Source organism: Mytilus edulis, chromosome 4 (genome assembly GCF_963676685.1).
Source record: "Mytilus edulis chromosome 4, xbMytEdul2.2, whole genome shotgun sequence".
Lineage (NCBI taxonomy): Eukaryota > Metazoa > Mollusca > Bivalvia > Mytilida > Mytilidae > Mytilus > Mytilus edulis.
In genome coordinates, this window is record NC_092347.1 from 76,994,977 (window position 1) to 77,017,473 (window position 22,497).

The window sequence follows — 22,497 nt, forward strand, 5'->3', positions numbered from 1 at the left end:
GTACAAACGCTGTAAAAAAATCTATATAGTATTTAGCTTCAATCAAAATATATAATAATAAAAGAGTACTTTTTATAATTAAATCATAATATATAAATGTCTTCTCTTAAAATAGATTTCATGTTGTATAAAGTAAAATCACAAAAATACTGAACTCAGAGGACAATTCAAAACGGAAAGTCCCGAATAAAATGGCAAAATCAAATGATAAAACACATCAAACGTTTGCACAACAGCTTTTCTTAACTATGAATCTACTTACAATTTCTTTTAAATGTGCATTACATCTCCATTTGAATTGTGATTAAATATTTGACATTGCATAGTTTATGAAACAGAATGAATGTGACCAAAGGTAATTAAAAATAAAATTGGGCATTTATTCATTATGGTCCAATAGCCAATATATAAGTACATGGTTCGAATCAGCTTATCAATTTTAGAAACACATTCAATCAAACAATTTTTTTTTGGGACACTTTGGACCTCAATGTTTACCAATTAAGAAACGGGTTCGAAAATCCAAAATCTAATTACACCGTAAAATTCAGCATATTACAGAACCCACAATAGGTCAAGACTTTTTAGTTTGTAACTCGGAATTGTATTCTCTCGATCGATTCATAATGACTCTTTAACAGCGGGATACTATTGTTGCCTTTATTTGAATTAAACCACATTGAAATTGGTCAAGAAATAAGCAATTTATACAAAGTATTGAAAAATTTGTGTTTGGCCCCATAGTCTATACAGATACATGTAGGGCAATAACACCCAAATATCAATCCCAACGTCCCCTTTTCGGTATGGAACCATATACCAAAGTTATAGTCTGGAAACCAGAAAATCATAGTTTCTTGGTCCCCGTTTGTCTCCTTATTTTACCACAAATTTCAAATATATAATAATGTTGGGCTTTTAACCGAAAAATATGTATCCTTTAGAAATTGTTTTGACAAATGGATCGAGAAGACAATACATCCTTGTCAAACTGCAAACGTGTAAATCACAACCAAATACGAAAAGAACTCATCTTTGGAATATCTTAATTACTACTTAAAAAGTTTCAAAATTGTGAGTGTCTGTTAAACTAATTTGCGCTACCTTATAATGTAGAAAATTTGCACGATTTATTTATTTAGGTTTTCTAATAACCGTCACAGTCGTCAAAATCGAAAGTTTTTTTTTTAAATTGAAATACACGCTGTGCATAAAACATATAGGGATCGTTTGAGGCAAATTTGACTTATAAGTACCCGGCCACGTCCACTTGTATTTTTTGTCTATCTGATGAGTTGAGCCTTTTTCAACTGATTGTTATAGTCCGTTCTTATGTTGTACTGTTATACCACTGTCCCAGGTTAGGGGAGGGTTGGGATCCCACTAACATGTTTAACCCCGCCACATTATTTATGTATGTGCCTGTCCCAAGTCATGAGGAGCCTGTAATTCAGTGGTTGTCGTTTGTTTATGTGTTACATATTTGTTTTTCGTTCATTTTTTTTTTTTACATAAATAAGGCCGTTACTTTTCTTGTTTGAATTGTTTTACATTGTCTTATCGGGGCCTTTTATAGCTGACTATGCGGTATGTGCTTTGCTCATTGTTGAAGGCCGTACGGTTACCTATAGTTGTTAATGTTTGTGTCATTTTGGTCTTTTGTGGATAGTTGTCTCATTGGCTATAATAATACCACATCTTCTTTTTTATATTATCATGTTATATAAAACTGTCGGAAAGACTGACTGAAAGATAGACACAGAGTGATTACTAATGGAAACAACCAATTAGTCACCAAGGCTTTAATAAACATTTTCTTCACTTACCTGAACTACAGACGTATCCTTAGGATAAATAATAAATAACACTTCAGTCAAGCTTTTCACAAGGTTGTCGCTGGCAAACTTCTCAACAGTATCGAACATTTTTTTGGCAACAATGTCTGCTGGATGTGCTAAATTTCCAGTTCCTAGAGCTGGAAATGCTATCGTTCTCATTTTATACTTTTCTGCTTCTGTGAGACATTTTCTAACAAATTTCTCCAATATCTTAACAGAAAAGGGAAGGATGGCATAAGTTAAAAAAATATAAAAGAACTTAACAAAATAACCACATAACACTAAAATCACTAACAAAATAAAAATAAGTAATGTGTTACAACTTCAAACACAACCAGATGCTCCACAGGGCGCAGCTTTATACGACCGGAGAGGTCGAACCCTGAACAGCTGGGGCAAGTATGGACACAACATTAAAGCTTGATATAGCTCTGAATTTGAATTGTGATTAAATAGTTGACACAACATAGGTTTCTGACACAGAATGAATGTGGTCTTAGAGCTTAAACTTAAAAACTTAAATTGGACATTTACCTATTATGGTCCAATATCCAAAATCTAAATACATGGTTAGATTCAGCATATCATAGAACCCCAAGAATTCGATTTTTGATGAAATCAAATAATGTTCAATTTTAGACCCTTTAGACCTCAATGTGGACCAATTTGATAACCGGGCCCTAATATTAAAAATCTAAATAAATGGTTAGATTCAGCATATTGAAGAGCCCAATAAACAAATTTTTTGTTGAAATCAAACAAAATTTAATTTTGGACCCCGATTTGGACCAACTTGAAAACTGGGCACATAATCAAAAATCTAAGTACATGTTTAGATACAGCATATCAAAGAACCCCAATAATTCATTTTTTGTTCAAATCAAACTAAGTTTACTTTTGGACCCTTTGGACCTTAAATCTAGACCAATTTGAAAACAGGACCAAAAATTAAGAATCGAAATACACGGTTAGATTTGACATAATTCCTACCTATTGATACCAAAACTCCCAAAATCAATCCCAACCTTCCTTTTGTGGTCATAAACCTTGTGTTAAAATTTCATAGATTTCTGTTTACTTTTACTGAAGTTATTGTGCGAAAAGCAAGAAAAATGCTTATTTGGGCCCTTTTTGGACCCTAATTCCTAAACTGTTGGGACCAAAACTCCCAAAATCAATCCCAACCTTCCTTTTCTGGTCATAACCCTTATGTTAAAATTTCATATATTTCTATTTACTTATACTAAAGTTATAGTGCGAAAACCAAATGTCTTCGGACGACGACGACGATGACGTCATACCAATATACGACCAAAACTTTTTCAATTTTTTCAAAATTTAATATCGGATGGGAAGGGTTTGGGTAGCAGTTATACTGGTGCTCCCATCAAGTGGTACCGTTCGTATTTATTATGACAAGTAAAGATCTTAAAATATTTACATTGTAAGAAAAAACATGGACAGAAGGGAGAGATCGTGAGTTTGTTAAATTAAACGAAGAGTTTTAAACTAGATTAGCAGGTTAATTAAGATGTGTTTGTTGTATCGTATTGTACATGCGGCTTTGAATAGTTATGAAAAGTTATGAATATATTTGAAATTAAAGGAAGCTGGTCGTTTTTACCCCATTTATATTGAGAAGCCCTTTTACGAAGTCAACATACTATATATTACAGAGCATGTTGATGAGGAACAAAGCATAATTATATTTCATAGGTCCACGTGCATAGGTCTGACGATTACTTGCCACAATAAAAACATGAACAAAACAATGTGTCAATGTAAGGTTAATAGATATTAAATCTGAATGGTTTTGACAAATTTTACTTATACTTAAGAAGTATTACTTTTTACTGTCACTTAAAATTAAAATGATGAATCATTGTGCATTGTGGCACCGTTAAAGTCCACAATTCCTCTAAAGTCCACAACACCGCTAAAGTCCACAACAATTTTACGCTAAAGTCCACAACGCCGTTAAAGTCCACAAACTTTCCGCTAAAGTCCACAAAATGGCCTCCGCTAAAGTCCACAAGAAAACACCGTTAAAGTCCACAAAAACAAGTTCCGCTAAAGTCCACAAAAAAGCACCGTTAAAGTCCAAACATTTTTTTTTATTATCAAAAGATCAATTTTCTGTTTCTTACACCTGATATAATAGATCTTATTAAAAGCATGGTCTTTTGTTCTTAGAAAGTATATCTTTTCAGCATAAATTATATTTTTGATGAATGAAAAGATTATAATAGTATTTTCTTTATCACCAAAAATTTGATCTTTGTGTTGCGATTTTTTTTCAATCAAACAGACAACATTTCGGAAAAGTTATCAGTTATTTATATACTCTTTTTATTCTTAAGTAAACATTTGTTCATCCACAAGAAACTCCAACATAGCTTTCTCTTTATGTATATGCTGGAGACATAATTTGGAGCCTATATTTGACATTTAAATTTCCTTTGCAAATATCTATAAAACATAAGGGGACGACCATTTGATATTTTTTTTTGGGGGGGGGGGGGGGGGGGGTGCAGGAGGATTTGTTTTGGATCGGTTATTTATTTTTGTAAACTAAGAAGACATGTTATCTATTTTCTGCACTATTGAAGCAAGATTTTTCATTTTCATTAAGGCAAGGGACTGATTATTTATTTTCGAAAACATACAATTTTTAAATTATTTGTTTATAAATTATAAATAATGCATGTTTAGTTAAGACATTATGTACCATTTAATCAGAATTAATCACCATCCTCTGCAGAAATGAATCTTCTATATTCCCAACATATACATGTATTGCTTACAGACACTATATTATAAAAAGATTGATTGTATCTAACCTATTTTAAAAGTATTGGCAAAACGAGGTACGCCGAGCGGAGCGAGTCAATTTTTTTTTAATGGTTTTGTAGCCACTGAAGGCACAAGAAGCTTTAGAAGAAATGATGCAAAATCATGCTTTCTGGGTGTTCCCCAGACCCTTTCATATTTTTGGTCTCAAAGCAAAATGTATACATTCAGTGTAAGACTTAAGTTTTTTAGGGACAACATCAATAGACCAATATGCATGATAAAGCAAAACTGTAATTCACATAGTTGAAGTCTGGGGCTTCTGTTTTTTAAAGTCATGATCAAGTTAATAACAAAATCACTAAATTACAAAAGGAATGCAACACTAACAGAATACAGAAGGGCAATCAATGAACAAAAGACAAATAAATAAGAAACATTGATCCCGAAAAATCAGGGGCTACGTCTTAGGGATAACAGAACTTGCTTCTTGCAAGGCACTCGACGTGAAAACAATTTGATATGGAGACCAGGTGTGGAGACAAGCGTTTGGTTTTGAAATTTTCTACATGAGGCATTTGTCTCAATGTAGTTACGGCCCTGTTAAATAAAAGTGAAGTAAGTGTTGCTGAGAAAACATACCTCAAGTTAAATGTAGCAAATTTACAGACATTTCAAGTATATTTAGATAATATTTATACTTTTATTATTAATCAATTTTGGCAGTGTTTGCCGAAGGCGATTTTTTTTGTTGAAAAAAGATGAATTTATGAAGAATCTTGTGCCATCTCATACTTTCGATTAGACCTGCTGAGTTATTTATTTTCAATACATTGCAAGTCAGATAATTTATTTTCAAACTACCACAGAACAAACCATTTATTTTTGTGATCATCAAGGCTGAGTTATATATTTATTTTCAAAATCCTCCTCCCCTCCCCCCAGAATATCAAATGGTCGTCCCTGAGTAAGATGTCCATTCAGTGTCTATTAGGCTCCATAGCAGCCAAAACGGTCCGTAAATCTCAAAAATAGACTTTGAACCATCATGTTCTTGTTTGAAAGCAAAATAATGATAAAAAATACCACACATTCATGCATGTTGTGGTGCTCAGCAGATTTCCATCACTCGTTGCCTTGGTTTGCATGTTTGTTTTGTTTTCAAAACGAAAAATGAATTTGTTTCAGAATGAAAGATGAATTGAATAAATTATAAGCGGATGTGGTGCTGTATTGTGTATTATCCATGATGAGTGCAAGTACATTTTTTTCAACAATGCTACATGTTTATATGATCCAGACAATATGAGTATTTGAACCGTACGGGTACGGCGGTCTGGACCATATAAGTATATCTGAACGTATGCTCGTGCCGTTTGAGTATACTCGTACGGTTTAGTACAAGCTCGACCATACATGTGCATTTGACAAATCTATCAAGAGTCAGAAAATGAAATAAAAACTTTAACCAAATACATAAGTGACGCTACATTTTTTAGTATGAAATTGAGTTCAAATGCTCAAATTGCAATTGAAGTTATTGGAAGTACATACATGTATATTTTGGAAGATAAGTTTTTAGAACATTTAGGAACGTTTACTTACTTCAAAAACCGTCAGTAAAATATAATGGTCAGAAGTATTTGTCACCTACAATTTGTTGTTATATATATGTAGGACTCTAAAGTGCGATGGGGACGCTAAAGTACGATGGTCACGCTAAAGTGCGATGGTATACGCTATTTAAGTGCGATGAATTACAAATATTGTTTAAGGTAGATCATGAGTAAATATTTTTTGAGACAGAATTTTCTTATACTTAGCCAGAATGAAGATTTTAATATGCTCTTTTCAAAAATATAATAAAAAGTAGGGGTCACCGTGCTATTTTTCAAGCTATGAGTCGTCGAAATTGCCTAAAGGAGTAGGTCCGGTAAGGGCCGATTTTGGCCCCAAATTTCAGTTTCATCTAACGAGATATTTAGGACACTTTTTAAACGATTAAGTGTCTATTTCAATTGATTCGATTAGTTTATGTTAAAGATTTTAACTGATTCAGTCATTAAAAACGCTCCGATTGAAGCTTAAATATGAAAAATCTATCAAATATGCCAAAAAACGTCACTTTCAGATGGTTTTCGTCAAAAATGAAAGTGGCCGCATCCGTGTTAATCCTCAACCTTTATATATGTTATGTATTGTCATCAAATACAACTTACATTTCAATATTATGAATGAACACGAATGCGGCCACTTTCATTTAAGACGGAAACCGTCTAAAATTTAACTAAAATGCTATAATTATGAAGATTTCAGTAATTTAGCATGACTTTATGATGCTAGTACACGATATATGTGCATTGTATTGTCAAAAACAGCACATATTTATGTAGCAGAAGCATTATACTTTCCAAAAAATAGCTAAACGATTACACTTTCACAATTTTGCAAAACTGCTTAATTTTGGGGCCAAAAAGGGGTCTTACTGAACCTACTCCTTTGGTTAGTTTGTTCATGGAAAAACTCATGTGTGTGCATAAAAAAAAATCTATGAGATAGAATTTGGAAATAAATTGTGAAAAGATAGGTTTTGTAATATATTTTAAGAAAATAAAAAGAAAAAGGGTGTCACCGAACTCGTTTTCTTGCTACATGTAAAAAGGAAAAAAATCCCTATCTGTACAGTATAAGTTTTTTACTAAAAGAGTTATCTTCCCTTAAATGGCTCGTTTGAGAAAAATGATTTTAAAAGCAAGAAAAATTATATTTGTTTAAAGATTTTGAATTATACAATAAATTGCAAAGTTTTCTTTATATTATTGAACAGTCTAACAATTAAATTGCAAATCTGTCTCCAAATTTGCAGATTTAGGCAAATAACTAGACCGATGTTTTACTGTGATTGTTCAATCCAAGATGGCGGTATACCATGAATCTACCTTAACAATTAAATGTCAATGACTAAATCAATAAAAACCTAACTGTGCTGGAAAAAAGACTTGTATCCTTCAGTCGACCATTTTTCATTTAGATATAAAATAGCATTCGCATAAATATCCGATATATCTGGCTATAATTGGAAGCGAACGAATCATTAAAATCATTGTGTTTGTTGCAGTTTATTTTGCGGTCCCTGTTAAAATATTGTCGCTTTTATCATGTTTATTGTAACGCCGGTAAAATAAGGGTACATGCTTTCAAGCGTAAATATTATAAATTGTGGACTTTAACATCAGTTTGTGCATTGTAGGAAATTATAACATGTATTTGTACTCGCTACGAAAAAGGATAAATCAAGGCGAACACCGCCGTTTTCTCCCACTTAGATTAAAGCTTGTACAAATAAATGTTTATACTTATTCCGACATTGGCCGAATTTTGTAATTGCAATGACGACTGTATGGTGAGGTTTTCACATTATCAATAGACTGTTTGAACGGCAAGCTACACCAATTATCCAATACGCCATAATTGTTAAAACTCATTTACAGGAAATACAGTATTTTGTGACAACTTCGTTACCTATAACGTGGTCAAACCTTAAAATTTAGATACAATTAAGCCGTAAATCATAAAGCCTATCACATCGTACAAAAAAAATGTATTTTATACCTTGGCATAGGTCTACTAGCTTTTGCAAAACGACTTGTGTTTTAACATCCATGTGGCCCGAGAACACACTCAGTTATTTCGTAGTGCATTTCTTTAAGACAATAAATTCAAATTAAAATAATCACACCTGCTCTTTCTCAAAAATTTGTTTACAGTGTAGTGTACTACCAGTGAGACAAATAATATCAAAATTATAGAAACTTCTACCAGCTCTAACTGAAAATATTGACAATTCTGTGTTAAGGGTGTGTAAAATTCAGTTTGGCAGCTTCAGACGTGATAAAGTTTTACCTTTTTGAACTGGACCAAATCACTTCTCAGTAACATAAAGATTCAGCACCCAATTTTTTTTAACATGTAATTACATCCCCCTACTTAATATTTCATGCATTTAATATCAAGAAATAAATTGGGAAAGTGTATCAAATAAAACATGCAAGTTATACACTAGGGACTATATTCATTGTGTCCTTGGACCATGTACTTTAATGTTTTAGACTTTAAACATTACCCTAGTGTTCCATCGTACTTTAGCAAACAAACAACCATCGCACTTTAGCGTGACACACCATCGTACTTTAGCGTAGACCATCGCACTTTAGCGTGACCATCGCACTTTAGAGTACCATCGCACTTTAGAGTCCTACATATATATCATGAAAATCGACGTTTTTTTTTCATAACAAATACATGTATACATTTAGGGACTAAATCATGTAAGATTTTAATCAAAATTAGTACCAATAGAAGCAGAACTCTCATAGGTTTATTTGTTTATTTGGTATTATCGCTATTTTGTGCATTTTTCCTTTGATCTTTTTTGTGATAATTTTCATGTCATGCTACTCGCTTGAGATGGAAAATTATCGCAAGAAACTAAGCAGGCACGTGGTGTTGCTAACGAAATGACATGAAATTGACAACGTCGTCATAGGTAAAATAGCGATAAACAGATTATCATTGGTCATCTCAACTTGATTGCCTTTCTCGCTTTCGCCGTGCCGGCTCAAGCGAGAAAATCAATCTCGTTGAGATGATCAACGATAATCTATAAATATATCTATGTTGAAGCGTTAATTATCAATTTCTGATGATTTAACACAAAGTTTTTATTTTATCCAAAAATTTGATTTGAACCAGGAGAAAAACAAAACTAACCGAAGAAAAGTATGACCAAATTTTAATAAACAAATATATATTCAGAAAATTCTTCGCCTTTCAACAAATTGTTTGTGAAAATCCAACCGTAAATGCCGTCAAATGAAAAAAAATGCATTCACTTGCCGATGTATTTGTTTGTTGAGAAATCCAGAACTAATAAAAATATGTGTCTATGAGCATTGGAGGTTGTGGATATAGGATAAAGACAGGGTGTGGATATAGAATAAGGATCGTTCATCTTGCATTGAGCCCCAAACGCCAACAATTGTTGAACTATCATATCCATATTGATTGATAAAATGAACGTCACATCAAAGTTCACGGTATCGCTTTCAGAGTTAATTTCCTTTCTTTATTCTCTTTTAAAGATACTTTTTTTAGTATTTTGAAAAGGCTAAATGGAAGACTAGTATGAAGTTTTAGGCTGAAACTTTTACGAATTATATAATATCAAAGAACGTTTCTGTTCTTTTCAATATAATTTTATTTGTTACTGTAGAACAGATTTAGCGTTTTGTGAGTTTATACATATTAATCTTGTGAGTAATTTTACATGTGATTAAAACACTTTACCAAGATAAACAACTAGTGTATGTATATTTTTAAGGTCCATTTATGGGCATCGGTTTTCCCGTTTGAATGGTTTTACACTTGTAAATTTTGGGGACTTTTATAGCTTGCTGTTCAGTCATGGTGAGCCAAGTTTCCGTGTTGAAGGCCGTACCTTGACCTTTAATGGATTGCTTTTATATATTTTAACTTGGATGGAGAGTTGTCTCGTTGGCACTCATACCACATCTTCCTATATCGATCAAATCAGGTTTTATTGTGACATTTTGGTAGACACCCATTCAACGCATCGATGTCCGATACTAATCGATAAAAATATAATTCAAAGCTTAAAATATTTTCTTTTTTATTTAGAATTTATCATATTGGCTTCATTTTCCCGATCTGAAAATCATAACACATTATTTTCCGTTGTTTTCTATAACGAACACCGAAATAAATCACGTTAAACCGTTTCGGTTGGTTAAGAGTTTTCCGACAGGAGACCTTAAGGAATTCATAAACTTAGTATTTTTTTGTTTATGATATACAAGATTGTTGCCTGAATGAATGCCGTTCAAATGTTATAGATTAGGAGGCACCTTTGTTTTGTACATTAATTATGTCAAAAAGTGATTATATGCAAAGAATAAGAGAAAAAAAGTACTTGTAGAATGCAGTAATAATAACTAACGAATTTACAAACATTTTAGTAATGATGTCCAAATTGGCCTTTTTTCATGTTTCAAACTGATAAAAAAACTACTACCGAGAAGAAAGGCCCATGCTTTGTATTGTACGAACGGGATAAAAATAACGAATAATATATTTTTAACAATAAAAAAAAATGGTGTGGACTTTAACGGTACTTTTTTGTGAACTTTAGCGGAACTTGTTATTGTGGACTTTAACGGTGTTTTCTTGTGGACTTTAGCGGAGGTCATTTTGTGGACTTTAGCGGAAAGTTTGTGGACTTTAACGGCGTTGTGGACTTTAGCGTAAAATTGTTGTGGACTTTAGCGGTGTTGTGGACTTTAGAGGAATTGTGGACTTTAACGGTGCCGCAGTGCATAAGATTGAGACGTCAGATATTTTAATAGAATAATTGGGTGTTGGATGTGTACGGGTCGATATATTAGTTATGCATTGTATATGCATGTATTTTATTAGTTCTAATTTGCTTTGAACTTCCTTTAAGTAACTGCGATTGTGCTTTAATGTTTTAGGTGTGTTTGTGCTATGTATCAACCTGCTGAGTTCAAAGCGATTTTCAACTGATTATTATACCGGTAGTGTGTTCTTATGTTGTGATATTACATCAGTGTCACAGGTAAGGCAAAGGATGGGCATCCGAAAACGCATTTGGGGCATCTCTAGATTCTGTGCGTGCATGTCCCAGTTCAGGAGTCTATGATTCAGTGGTTGTCCTTTGTGACTGTATATTCTGTTTGTTTTTCATATTCTGTTTGTACATTGAACTGTCCTTTAGTCATTTTGTTGCCTTTTATAACTTGTTTTTTGGGGCTTTTACTCATTGTTGAAATCCATTCGTCGACCTATATTTAATAGTTTCTACTTTATCTGGTCTCTGTATGCGAGTTGTAACATTGTCAATTACTACACATCCTTTGCCATTTTTACTATATGTGTTTGTCTCAATTGAAAATGTATAGTTTTCTTTAGAATCCATTTTATAACTACTGAAGGGGAGGACAGGGGTAAGGGAGACAGGGAGAAAGGGGGTAGGATAAAGGAGAAAGGGGGTGGGAGAAAGGAGAAAGGGGGTAGGAGAAAGGAGAGGAAGGCTGGGAGAAAGGAGAAAAAGTTGGAGAAAGGAGAAAAAATAAAATATCTCTCCTTTTAAATTTTTTTCTAGTATTTCAAGAAAAAATATCTCAAAAGGAGATGTTTTATTCTAATGAGAGAAAGGAGAACGGGGGTAGGAGAAAGGAGAAGAGGGGTGGGAGAAGGGAGAAGGGTACCCTCCTGTCCTCCCCCTCACTACTGGATTACTTCTATACCATTTCTATTGAAATTCTACTGATACTTTTCATCCATGATCCGCCCCTGATAAAATACCATTTAACGAAAACTTATTACCACTAGCAGCTTTTAAAATTATTTGAATTACAAAGAATTCTAGCAGACCTTACAGGAACATATGTGTTCCTGTAAACTTTCGTTTCAATGGGTTCATTGATTCTTGAATAGAGCATCTTTGATAGTCTTATCGATGGTCTCGTTTTGACACATTGGATCCTTACAAGACATTTTATCAGGACAACGAACACAAACTAATATAAACAAGGACGTCCGTTGGGGGCAATATTGACTTCATAATCTTAACAAAATGGCAACGCTTGTTTATAACCTTTATATCAATATATAAGACAAAACAATTGGTAAGAACCATTTAAGAATTTTTTTTAGAATTGGTTGTTTTCATTCCAATTCATATGTTATTCTAAATTAATTCAACGGCTAAATGCATTTTCCAATTATCCAGTGTTTCAAACCCATTGTTAACCGTTGTTGAGGTTATTTAAGCTTCTCATATCAGAGTCAAAGTAAAAACACCTTTTGTTATCTTCAAAAAGTTTGTTTTCTATTGGTTCAATAGTCCTAGGGAAAATAACCTTTTGAAAACAAATCCAGTTTGACTGGTTTTTTTTTTAAAACTTTTCGCCATGATAACAATAGCAGCTTTTAATGGGCGAAGTTCTTGTCAAAATTCGATCAGATCTTCTGAACGTCATGTAAAAATATACACCGAGCGGCTGATTTTCGTGGCATTGTCAACAACCTAGGGGTAGTAAAATGATGGTGAAAATACCTTTGATGCAATAAAAACCAATAAAATCTGATACGACTGCAGAGGTCGAACCCTGAACAGTTGGTGCAAATGTGGACACAATTTTCAAGCACAATACTGTGTAAACATTGATTGTGACAAAAAATTAGACATAATATAGGTTGCCTTCGCAAAACAAATGTGGTCTTTCGAGGAAAAAAATGCTTGTTTGTGGCCTTTTTTGGCGCCTTATTCCTCCACCGTTGGTACCATAACCCCAAAAATCGACCACAACTTTCTGTTTGTGGTATAGAACATTCTTGTGAAGTTTCATAGAGATCCATTCACTTTAACTTAAGTTATTGTCCGGAAACCAAATGTGTCTTCGGACGACAACTAAGACGCAGACGACGACACCGAAGCCAACATCATAGCATTATACGTACCCAAAATTTTGTTTGCAGTAGTATAAAAATTCGATAAAAAACAGACAGCACCCTGCAAAATGATAAACGCGACGAAAACAGCAGTCCATAAAAGACTACTAAAAAACTAAAGATTGGGTAACTAGAACTCAACAAAAGAAATGGTAATGAACTCGTGTGTTCCAAATGGGTCAACGTCATAAGATAATCCAGGCGTGTTACTCATTGCATATATACAATGTCACAATTGGAAATGGATTGACTCGAGCGATCGACATAAAGGACAAAAACAACTATTAAAAACATAAAAGACACAGTGTAAATTTATTATAGAGTAATGGCATTTTTGTAAAAGAGGGGCGAAAGTGTATGTAAAGTTGCTCAAAGCCAAAAACTACCATCATGAATAAACTCATCATATATACCAGGATTGAAATTTCATATTTACGCCAGACGCGTGCAAAATACAGCTAAGGTAATCTATTCCTGAGGTAGAAAATCCTTAGTATTTAAAAAAATCTAAATTTTGTTAACAGTTAATCTATAATTATGAACATATCAATGATAACTCAAGTCAACAAAGATGTGCTGACTACTGGGCTGCTGATACACTCGGGGGAAAAAATCTCCACCAGCAGAAAACCTTGTATTATGACTAACATATTAATCACTGTACATCCAACTTCCAATGGATTTTACGTAACTTTCTAGACGTGATTGACAGTCAGAAAAAAATAACATAACCATTATTTAACTCACTGAAAGTCAATTTTGATGTAATTTTACTGTAGTTTTTTTTTGTGGTAAATTTATAACTATTCAACATTACATGCATTGTGTCATCAGAAACAACATTTCAAAAAAATTAATTTGTTTTAAACAATTCGTTATATAAGGTATTGAATGAAAACTGCCCTCCCACTTTTCTACGCTTAGAATTAATTAAATTCAGTTTCCTGACCTTCTGCTTGTCATCTTTATAAGCTGGAAGCGTTCCATGAAAAACCACTTTACAGTACAAATTGTACGGATTTGTCACTACAACTTCTGTGTAGCTAATCTGGGCTCCAACATTAAGATGAGAGTTGCATTCATCTTGAATGCGTGGTCCAGCTTGATGCAGTATAGAGTTAGAAATAGCACCCAAATGCAGTTGGAGAGTTTTATGTGCACTATTAACAATGACGTCAGTCTGCAATTAAAAAAAATCTAGAATTAATTTATAAAAAATACGTATATAATATTGCTATCTAGTAAGCCATAGCGTCTTTGTATCTTAAATATTTTCCAAAATTCAAATTGTCAATCTGGTAATGATATAAAACGTTTCCCTTAAACTCGATAATAAAAAAAACACTATTAAATGTATACAAGTTAACCAAATGAATAAAGCACCATTTCGTCACATACCTCTTTCGGTTTTTTGCTTTTTCTTCAATTATTGGGTATAAAAAAAACGTTTATGTAATATTAGGTTTGCCGGTCAGCTGTTGACGACATGTAAACGTGTTGACAAGCAGACAAATCTACATTTCGTTGTCCTGGCATCATGTTATAAAATATAATTCATAACATGTTCACAACTGGCTAACGGTAGAGGTATTAAATGATAAATACGAAATGATACTTGCCTGTCATCTGCGTATACACATCCGGCGCAAATGAAATGCAGATCGGCGCAAATGTAAAAAACGCCTAACCGACCGGAATTAAGGATATAAACATTGAAAGGACCATCTTATGCAACATGTCTGCAAAATGTAACGAATTTCATTGTTTACAAGTCATAGTTTTAAGGAGAAATCGGAAAAATGGACGATAGACGAAGAGATAAAATAGATCAGCTAATGCCGGTCGCGGAGAACAAATATTAACCAAACGATAAGTGACTCATTGAAAATTAATAGTTTTACAACTACCAACTGAAGTTTCAACAACTTTGCTCCACAACTTACCCTCTGTTTCGCTAGTTCCCCTTCTTCAACCGTTATCTTCAAACTTGATTTCGGGTTATCTACAGATGAAAAAAAAATATGAATAGAAAAATATCAACTTGTTTTCAAATGATGAACTTGCAAATATATTTTCCATTATATTTTGATGACTACTTTGACGGTCACTCAGAATTTGCATTAAACAATTACTTGACGACCGCGGCAAAAGATAGTAAAGATGTTTACCTTTCTATTGATATGTAATATATCAATATTTTATGGGTGCATTAAAATGAAACAAAAATCTTAAGTTCACTTCATTCAATTGTTTGCCAATTCAAACGAAACACATAAATTACCTGTACTACTGGTCCTTGTATTACTTTCCTCAATCACAATGGTTATTTCTTCAAATATGTCCTTCTTTGGTTCATAAAAATGGATAGGGATAGCAGACTTTTTCCTGATGAACACTGCTAATATGACTTTTATATATTTACGAACTGGCCAGTTGACTTTGTCTACATCAGCCAAATCGAAATGTAAAGAGGAGTACTTTGATTCGTCTGTTGAAATTATAGATTGTAATGCCACAACCTGTTTACAAAAAGTTTCCTTTTCTTTATTTTTGTTGTCCCGCCAAACTGGGACGCGTAAAGTGGCTACTAAACACACATTGCCAGGTTGGATGTTGACTTCTGATACGCCTTCTGTCAAAAATAGTATGATATTATTAAATAAATTATGTGGGATGGTGTGTTTTATGTTTAGTTTAAGCCGATAACTGCTATTGTTTCGGTTAAATATATACATTGAAAGTCTACATTATCTATAATACTAAAATAACGAGGTCCAATTTGTCAGCCGTCATCGGGTAAAAACAACAAATCAAAGAATTCAACTTTATATATAGACAATATAGGACTATGGTGTAGATTAAAAATGACACCACTCCAGACCCTTTTGTTTTCCACATAATTGATCATAATTAATATTGCCAATAATTAACAAGTTCCGGGTCGAATTCGATACCGATACCAATAGTATATTCACCTATTACCTATAACCTTATCTGTACGCTCCGCATCTGAAAGGCCCACCACCAAACGGTGTATTTTGGATTTTGCTATATACACGGGTCATAATCACGGGGTTTACACTTCTAAATTCAAGCATTGTCAAATTGTTCCAAATTGTAGTATTTTAATCAGTAAGACTTTCTAAGATAACAATACGAATACTAAAAATCTGGACTTAAAATAAGGCGTATATGTGCAGGTTTCAATTTGTTAGCGGGCATGACGTTAAACATCGATTCGAATCAAAGAATTCAACTTATAAATAATATAAGACAATGCTGTTGATTAAAAATACTCCATTCCAGGACCTTTCGTTTTTTCAAATAATAAATATACCAATAATTGGTAAGTTCCAGGTCGACGGGTTCAAACAGAAAAAATTTGAAAGCAGAGAAAACAATGTATCTTATAATCGGCATGACTTTTAATATAAGATGACAATACCAATACTAAAATAAGGCTCAAGCAGTCACGGACCCGTGTTCTAGTAGACTTTATTTTGAGTAAAACAATTTGTCCGCATGACTTTTAAAATCGTCACGTAATACGATACATCTACTCAAACTTTTCTTTTTATATCTGAGATATCGTGTTTTGGAAGTTTACTTGAATCCTTTGACAAAAATTAAGAAGTTTATCAATGTGTATAAGTACAGTATTGCTAGAAAAGTTTGAATGGACAACAGGACCTAGAATACCAGGACACAATTATTTTTTTTGTCTAAGGAAAATAGCATGAAAGTGTTTTTTGTACATCTATAATACTAAAATTACGAGGTCCAATTTGTCAGCCGTCATCACGTAAAAACGACGAATCACAGAATTCAACTTTATATATAACTAATATGGTACAAAGGTGTAGATTAAAAATTACACCACTCCAGGCCCTTTTGTTTTCCACGTAATTAATATTGCCAATAATTAAGAAGTTCCGGGTCGAGTCCGCTACCGATACCAATAGTATATTCAACTGTTTCCTATTACCTTATCTGTACGTTCCGCATCTGACAGGCGCACCACCAAACGTTGTATTCAGGATTAATATGCTATATACACGGGTCATAACCACAGGGTTGACACTACTAAATTGTCAAATTGTTACCTATTGTAGTATTTTAATCAGTAAGACTTTCTAAGATAACAATACGAATACTAAAATCTGGACTAAAAAAAAGGCGTATAGGTACAGTTTGCAATGTGTTAGTGGGCATGACGTAAAACAGCGAAGCAAAGAATTCAACTTAAATTATAACGTATATAGGACAATGCTGTTGATTAAAAAATACTCCATTCCAGGACCTTTTGTTTTCCAAATAATTAATATTACCAATAATTTATAAGTTCCAGTTCGACGGGTTCAAACAGAAAGACTTGAAAGCAGAGAAAAACTGTGTATCTTATAATCGGCATGACTTTATCAGATGACAATACTAATACTAAAATAAGGCTTGCGCATAGTAATATACTTTAATTCAGTCACGGACCCGTGATATCACGGGTGTGTTCTAGTGTTAGTTTAAGATTGCAGTTTTGAATGCAGCCAATTTGTTGTGTGGTTTCAGCTGTGAATGAAATAACCTCGCGTATATCGATTCCATAAAAAAACCCGTCTAATTCTTGTCGATTTTACGGCCAAAGCCCTTCAAAATGACACAAGTGTACCGAAATGAAAATAGACCAATTTAAATCATTAGTTATCCACGCAAGCAATACCTCGAGCAGTATTAATGTCTATACTTATATATTGTAAAATTATGGTGCAGTTTACTTTAAGACAAACTGTTGTGTGTACTTCTTCATCAGAAATACTAACAAATCCCTGTCAATTAAATTTCAAGGCGGATATCCAATTGAAATTGAATAAAAGTACTAGAACATATTTTTTCATATAGGTAGTAAACAAATGCCAAGTTAGCATATTTGGATTGTTGGAATCTATTTAAAAGTTGAAAGCAATTGCGTTAACCAAGGTTTTTTTGTAACTTTTAAATGACTGCGAAATATAATGAAATTCTTATTTTTAAAGAGAGCCGATTGCGGTAGCTGTATTAAAACAATTTTGAGTCTCGTAAATGCATATGCCGATATGTTCCTTTGCAAGAATGACAAAAAGGTATATCAGAGGTTAATTTTTAACAAGGCTTAGTATGCATTTGCATCTTTAAATAGTATATATAAGGAAAAGCCCTGAACATATACTGGTATATGGGTTGTAGTATTATCGTTAAGGGAAAGTTTGGTTGCACACTTACATATTAAGGCGAGTTTAAGGGAAGTGAAATTATACTCATTTGAAAAATTTGTGATTTTAAGGACACATTTTAGCGAAAGGGACACGTTTCGGGGATTTTGACACGTTTGACAGTGTTACATATACAAACAATATTCGTGCAGTGAAGATAAACTATAAAATTTATTTGTACAAGCTTAAGAAGCAGAGACAAAAATAAGAGACTCGCCTTTTTCGCAGCGAGAAAATGTCCACAAGGAGTTCCAAAAAGTTAATTAAAAAACCTGGACGACATACGTTATTTTTGTTATCTTTAAAATTTAAGTAACACTTAAATTACATAGGTATGTTTTGTACAGCAATTTATCTTCAGCTTAAATAAAAAAACAAAACAGGAAATATTTTTATGGAGTTATTTTCTGAACTATCAAAGTTCGCCCTGATAACCAATCCAACATATGCTAAATACCTAGGCCAAAAACTTTTTCAATTTATTTAAAATGCAATACAACCTCCAAGTACATATCGTAAAGGTGTTCTGTGAATTTTTTTTATCGGTTTTAAGGAAGTAAATAAATATTCTTTTCGTGCTAGATAAAAACAATACTATAATGGGAGGTCTACACATTTTAAAAAAAATCGTCCTATCTTTGCGTTTAAAGCAAACATTATCAAAAAAATGTAAACTTTTACAATATAACGCATTTTACCCTTGCGACATAAATTAACGAAATTCTTTGCTATATAACGCAAACCTTTGCCTTATAACCCAAAACTTTGCACAATAACGCAAACATCTTGATTCTAATTCAAGCTTATTCATTAAGTTTTTTTTATAACTGTCTGCCTGTCATTAAATTTCGTTTGTGATTTAAATAAGAAAAGAACCATAAATACAAGGCAAAATCATTATAATAAATATGCATGTAGGAATAAGGGATCAGAAAAGTATATAATTAAACAAGAAAATAGATATGTTATAGGAATATTTAATCGAAAGGCCAAAATTTTGAAAATTTTGGATTAGGAGATAAGAGCAAAAATAATAATGTCATACAATTGTGAAACTGTCAAAGTCAAATGGTTAAAACGATCTTTCTGCTTTGATATGAAATAAGAAAAAAAGATTTTTTTTTTAATTTTGATGTGCCACAATTAATCAATCTTTTTTTCTCAGACTGAAAAAAATTCTTTGATAAAAAGTTATGAAATTTTCATTTCAATCTAGCGAGATTACTTTAAGATGCTTGGTAGCAATTTGAATGGAGAGAACATAATTTTATTTATAAAACATCTTCATTCTATACATGTAATGCCAAAGGATATCTAACCAACCTTACACAGTCTTCAAACGAGAGAAGTATATTTATATTCGGCTATAGCTATATTAAAAGCGTTGATTTTTCTATTTTCTTAATTTGATATAACTTCAATTTACTCAATTTTCTTTGTAATATTATATACATGTATGTATGTATGATCATTGATATCATTTTTGGGGGTCTTTATAGGTTGCTGTTCGGTGTGAGCCAACTCGAAGCTCCGTGTTGAAGACAGTACTTTGACCTATAATGGTTTACTTTTATGAATTGTAACTTAGATAGAGAGTTTTCTCATTGACACTCATACCATATCTTTATATATCTATTATCCTGCTCATTATTAGTCAACGATATGTTCTAAATATTCAACCATTTTACTTGTTGATGAGTACAAAGGTGATTAATTTTAATATATGCAGCCTCCTCCACTAATAACTGCTGCTTCCTTTGAATATTAAATAAGAAATAAGACTTATTTAAACAACTTGGTCACCGAGGCACCCCCTGACGAATTAAAAAAAAAGTTTTATACCTCGGGCAGGAAAAACATCAACTACCAAACTGTTCTTCGTCATCCCAGACATTTGTCGTAGATTGCAATTCTGGAGTTTGACGGTTGTTCCACGACTGAGTGTCCATGTACGACAGGAAATACGTTTTCTCAAGTCGATACGGTCTTTCGATTGCTCATTATGTAAAAATGTTTCTGTTGAAGAAATAGCACATTCACTGGCTTCATCAATGCTATGAAGTTTTGCCAACACATTATCTTTTGTTTCATCTGTGATGAAGGTTTTCGCTCTTGAAGTGATAGATTTTTGAAGGTCAGCCAATTCATTTTCTGTTGATCGAATCACAGTTCTATCTTCTCCTTTCAAGACCCATTTATAGTCCCCACCTTCAAAGTTTTCCGAAAGCTCAACTGCGTATTTATTTTCCACAAATTGCTTCACTTTTCTAAACATAAGTTTACAATTTGGCTGACGGTTCTTAGTTAAATAAACATTTAAAACGACAAAAAGGTTCTTTATTTTTGTGTATACAGCTGAGGCATTATCACTTAAAAAACGAATGTGTATCGTTGAAGCCTTGGGACTCAAAGTAATGTCTGCTGTGCCGTCGAAACACGCTTCAACAGCTTGTAACTGTTCCTTTAGTTTACTGCTTTTAAACACGTTTGCTGGTACCGGCAAGCTGTCCTCTTTGATTGATGAATTGATTGTTTTTACGCTTCTGTCTAGTGTATCAAAATCTCGAGCATATATATTTAGAAATGTATTCCCTTCTTTGAACCAAACAACTTGAATCCTGCCGAATAAGTTCACCTTCGAATCGATAAATTTGTGAACTTTTTGCCTTGATATGAACTCCAAAGTCATAGGCGAGCTAAAACTGAGTTTCTTCTGTGCTAAGGAGGGACGAAACAGAGATATTTTTTCTTTTACTTCCTTTTCGATTTCATCTTTTTTAGAGTGATCAAACACTGACATTTTAACATCAAATCGATCAATGTCTACATGAAGATGGTGTGACTTCTGGTGTTCAAACTTGAATAAGCTATTCAACCATATGATGGCTTGTTCGTCATGGTTTAAAGTAATTTGCACTGGTGCTTCGAGATATTCATACGAGTTTTCAATTGAGCTATCATTTTCATTGGCTGAATATTTCAACTCCTGCTTTGGAAGACTTGAATCAAAACAAGTATTTTTCATATGAATGTCAATGTTATCAATTACGATAGTGTCACCAACAAACCACAAACAACTCTTACCGAAACCGCGGTAAACTCCAACTTCCATTTTTTCAAAATTCTCAGACATGTTTGCTATTTCAGTGTCAGAAATTGTTTGCGGAGATGTTCTTTTGACAGATTTCATTCCATCTGACATTTGTTCAAAAATTTTACGTACAACGATTAAACTTGAGTCAAGTTTTGAAGTAGGGACTATAACTAAGGGATCCCCAGATTCATGATCCAAAATTACGGCAATGTTCTTTTCTTCTAACATTTTCTCGATGATTTCTCTGTTACACGTAGTTCGCCAAAGATGTGTCCAAACAAACAGCTCATTGTCATCTCTAGTCCGAGAAAATACAGAAAATGATTTTCTTTGTGCCATTCTGTTAAAAAATATAATTCAATTCTTATACATAAAATATATAGTCTATATTATATAGATTTTCATGAAAAAATAACGAAAAATATATCAAATACTATATTTTTTAAACTTTCGGTCGAAATTTTTTTTCACACGCTGAGAAATTGGATAATGCTTAAAGTATCATAAAACAGTTCTCTTATTTGTTGTTAGTACACTATTCAAATGAAAATATTGTTTAATGAATGCGTGGGAAACGAAATAAACGTAATATCCGAAATATTTCACAAAATTAACATAGAAGACTTAGACAATTTATTGAAACCGATCGAAATTCCTACTTAAACTGTCCATGCGCTCGTGCATGACATTACAACAAACAAGTTAAGCCAGGCACCATCCTTTGGTCTTTGTGTACTATAACTATAGGATTGGAAATCACACCATTTTCGTACATCAACTCTGATGGTTATATGGATTGAAACTTTTTTCTTGCTTATATAAGTTACTGGTAAACAAAGATAAATTGGTGTAAAATAAATTAAATTATAGTTAAATTATGATCCAACACTAAAAGAAAAAAAAAGTCGAAATTAAAAGTCGAAGATAAAGAAGAAGATACCTGTCCGGTGGTAGAAGGGTGTTCAAAATTAATCAATCCCAA

The 22,497-nt window shown here is 32.9% G+C and overlaps 1 protein-coding gene across 1 annotated transcript in view; it reads right to left on the bottom strand.

Moving 5' to 3' along the window:
• The window catches only part of LOC139521536 (uncharacterized), a 70,982-nt gene extending 49,128 nt beyond the window's left edge, over window positions 1-21,854 (bottom strand). The window contains exons 1-5 of the mRNA XM_071315011.1: window positions 20,264-21,854; window positions 15,460-15,810; window positions 15,122-15,180; window positions 14,128-14,358; window positions 1,827-2,048 (exon numbers count right to left, since the gene is read on the bottom strand). Of these exons, the coding sequence (XP_071171112.1) occupies window positions 1,827-2,048; window positions 14,128-14,358; window positions 15,122-15,180; window positions 15,460-15,810; window positions 20,264-21,854 (2,454 nt within the window). The remainder of the gene's footprint in view (window positions 1-1,826; window positions 2,049-14,127; window positions 14,359-15,121; window positions 15,181-15,459; window positions 15,811-20,263) is intronic.
• Between the last annotated feature and the right edge of the window lie 643 nt (window positions 21,855-22,497).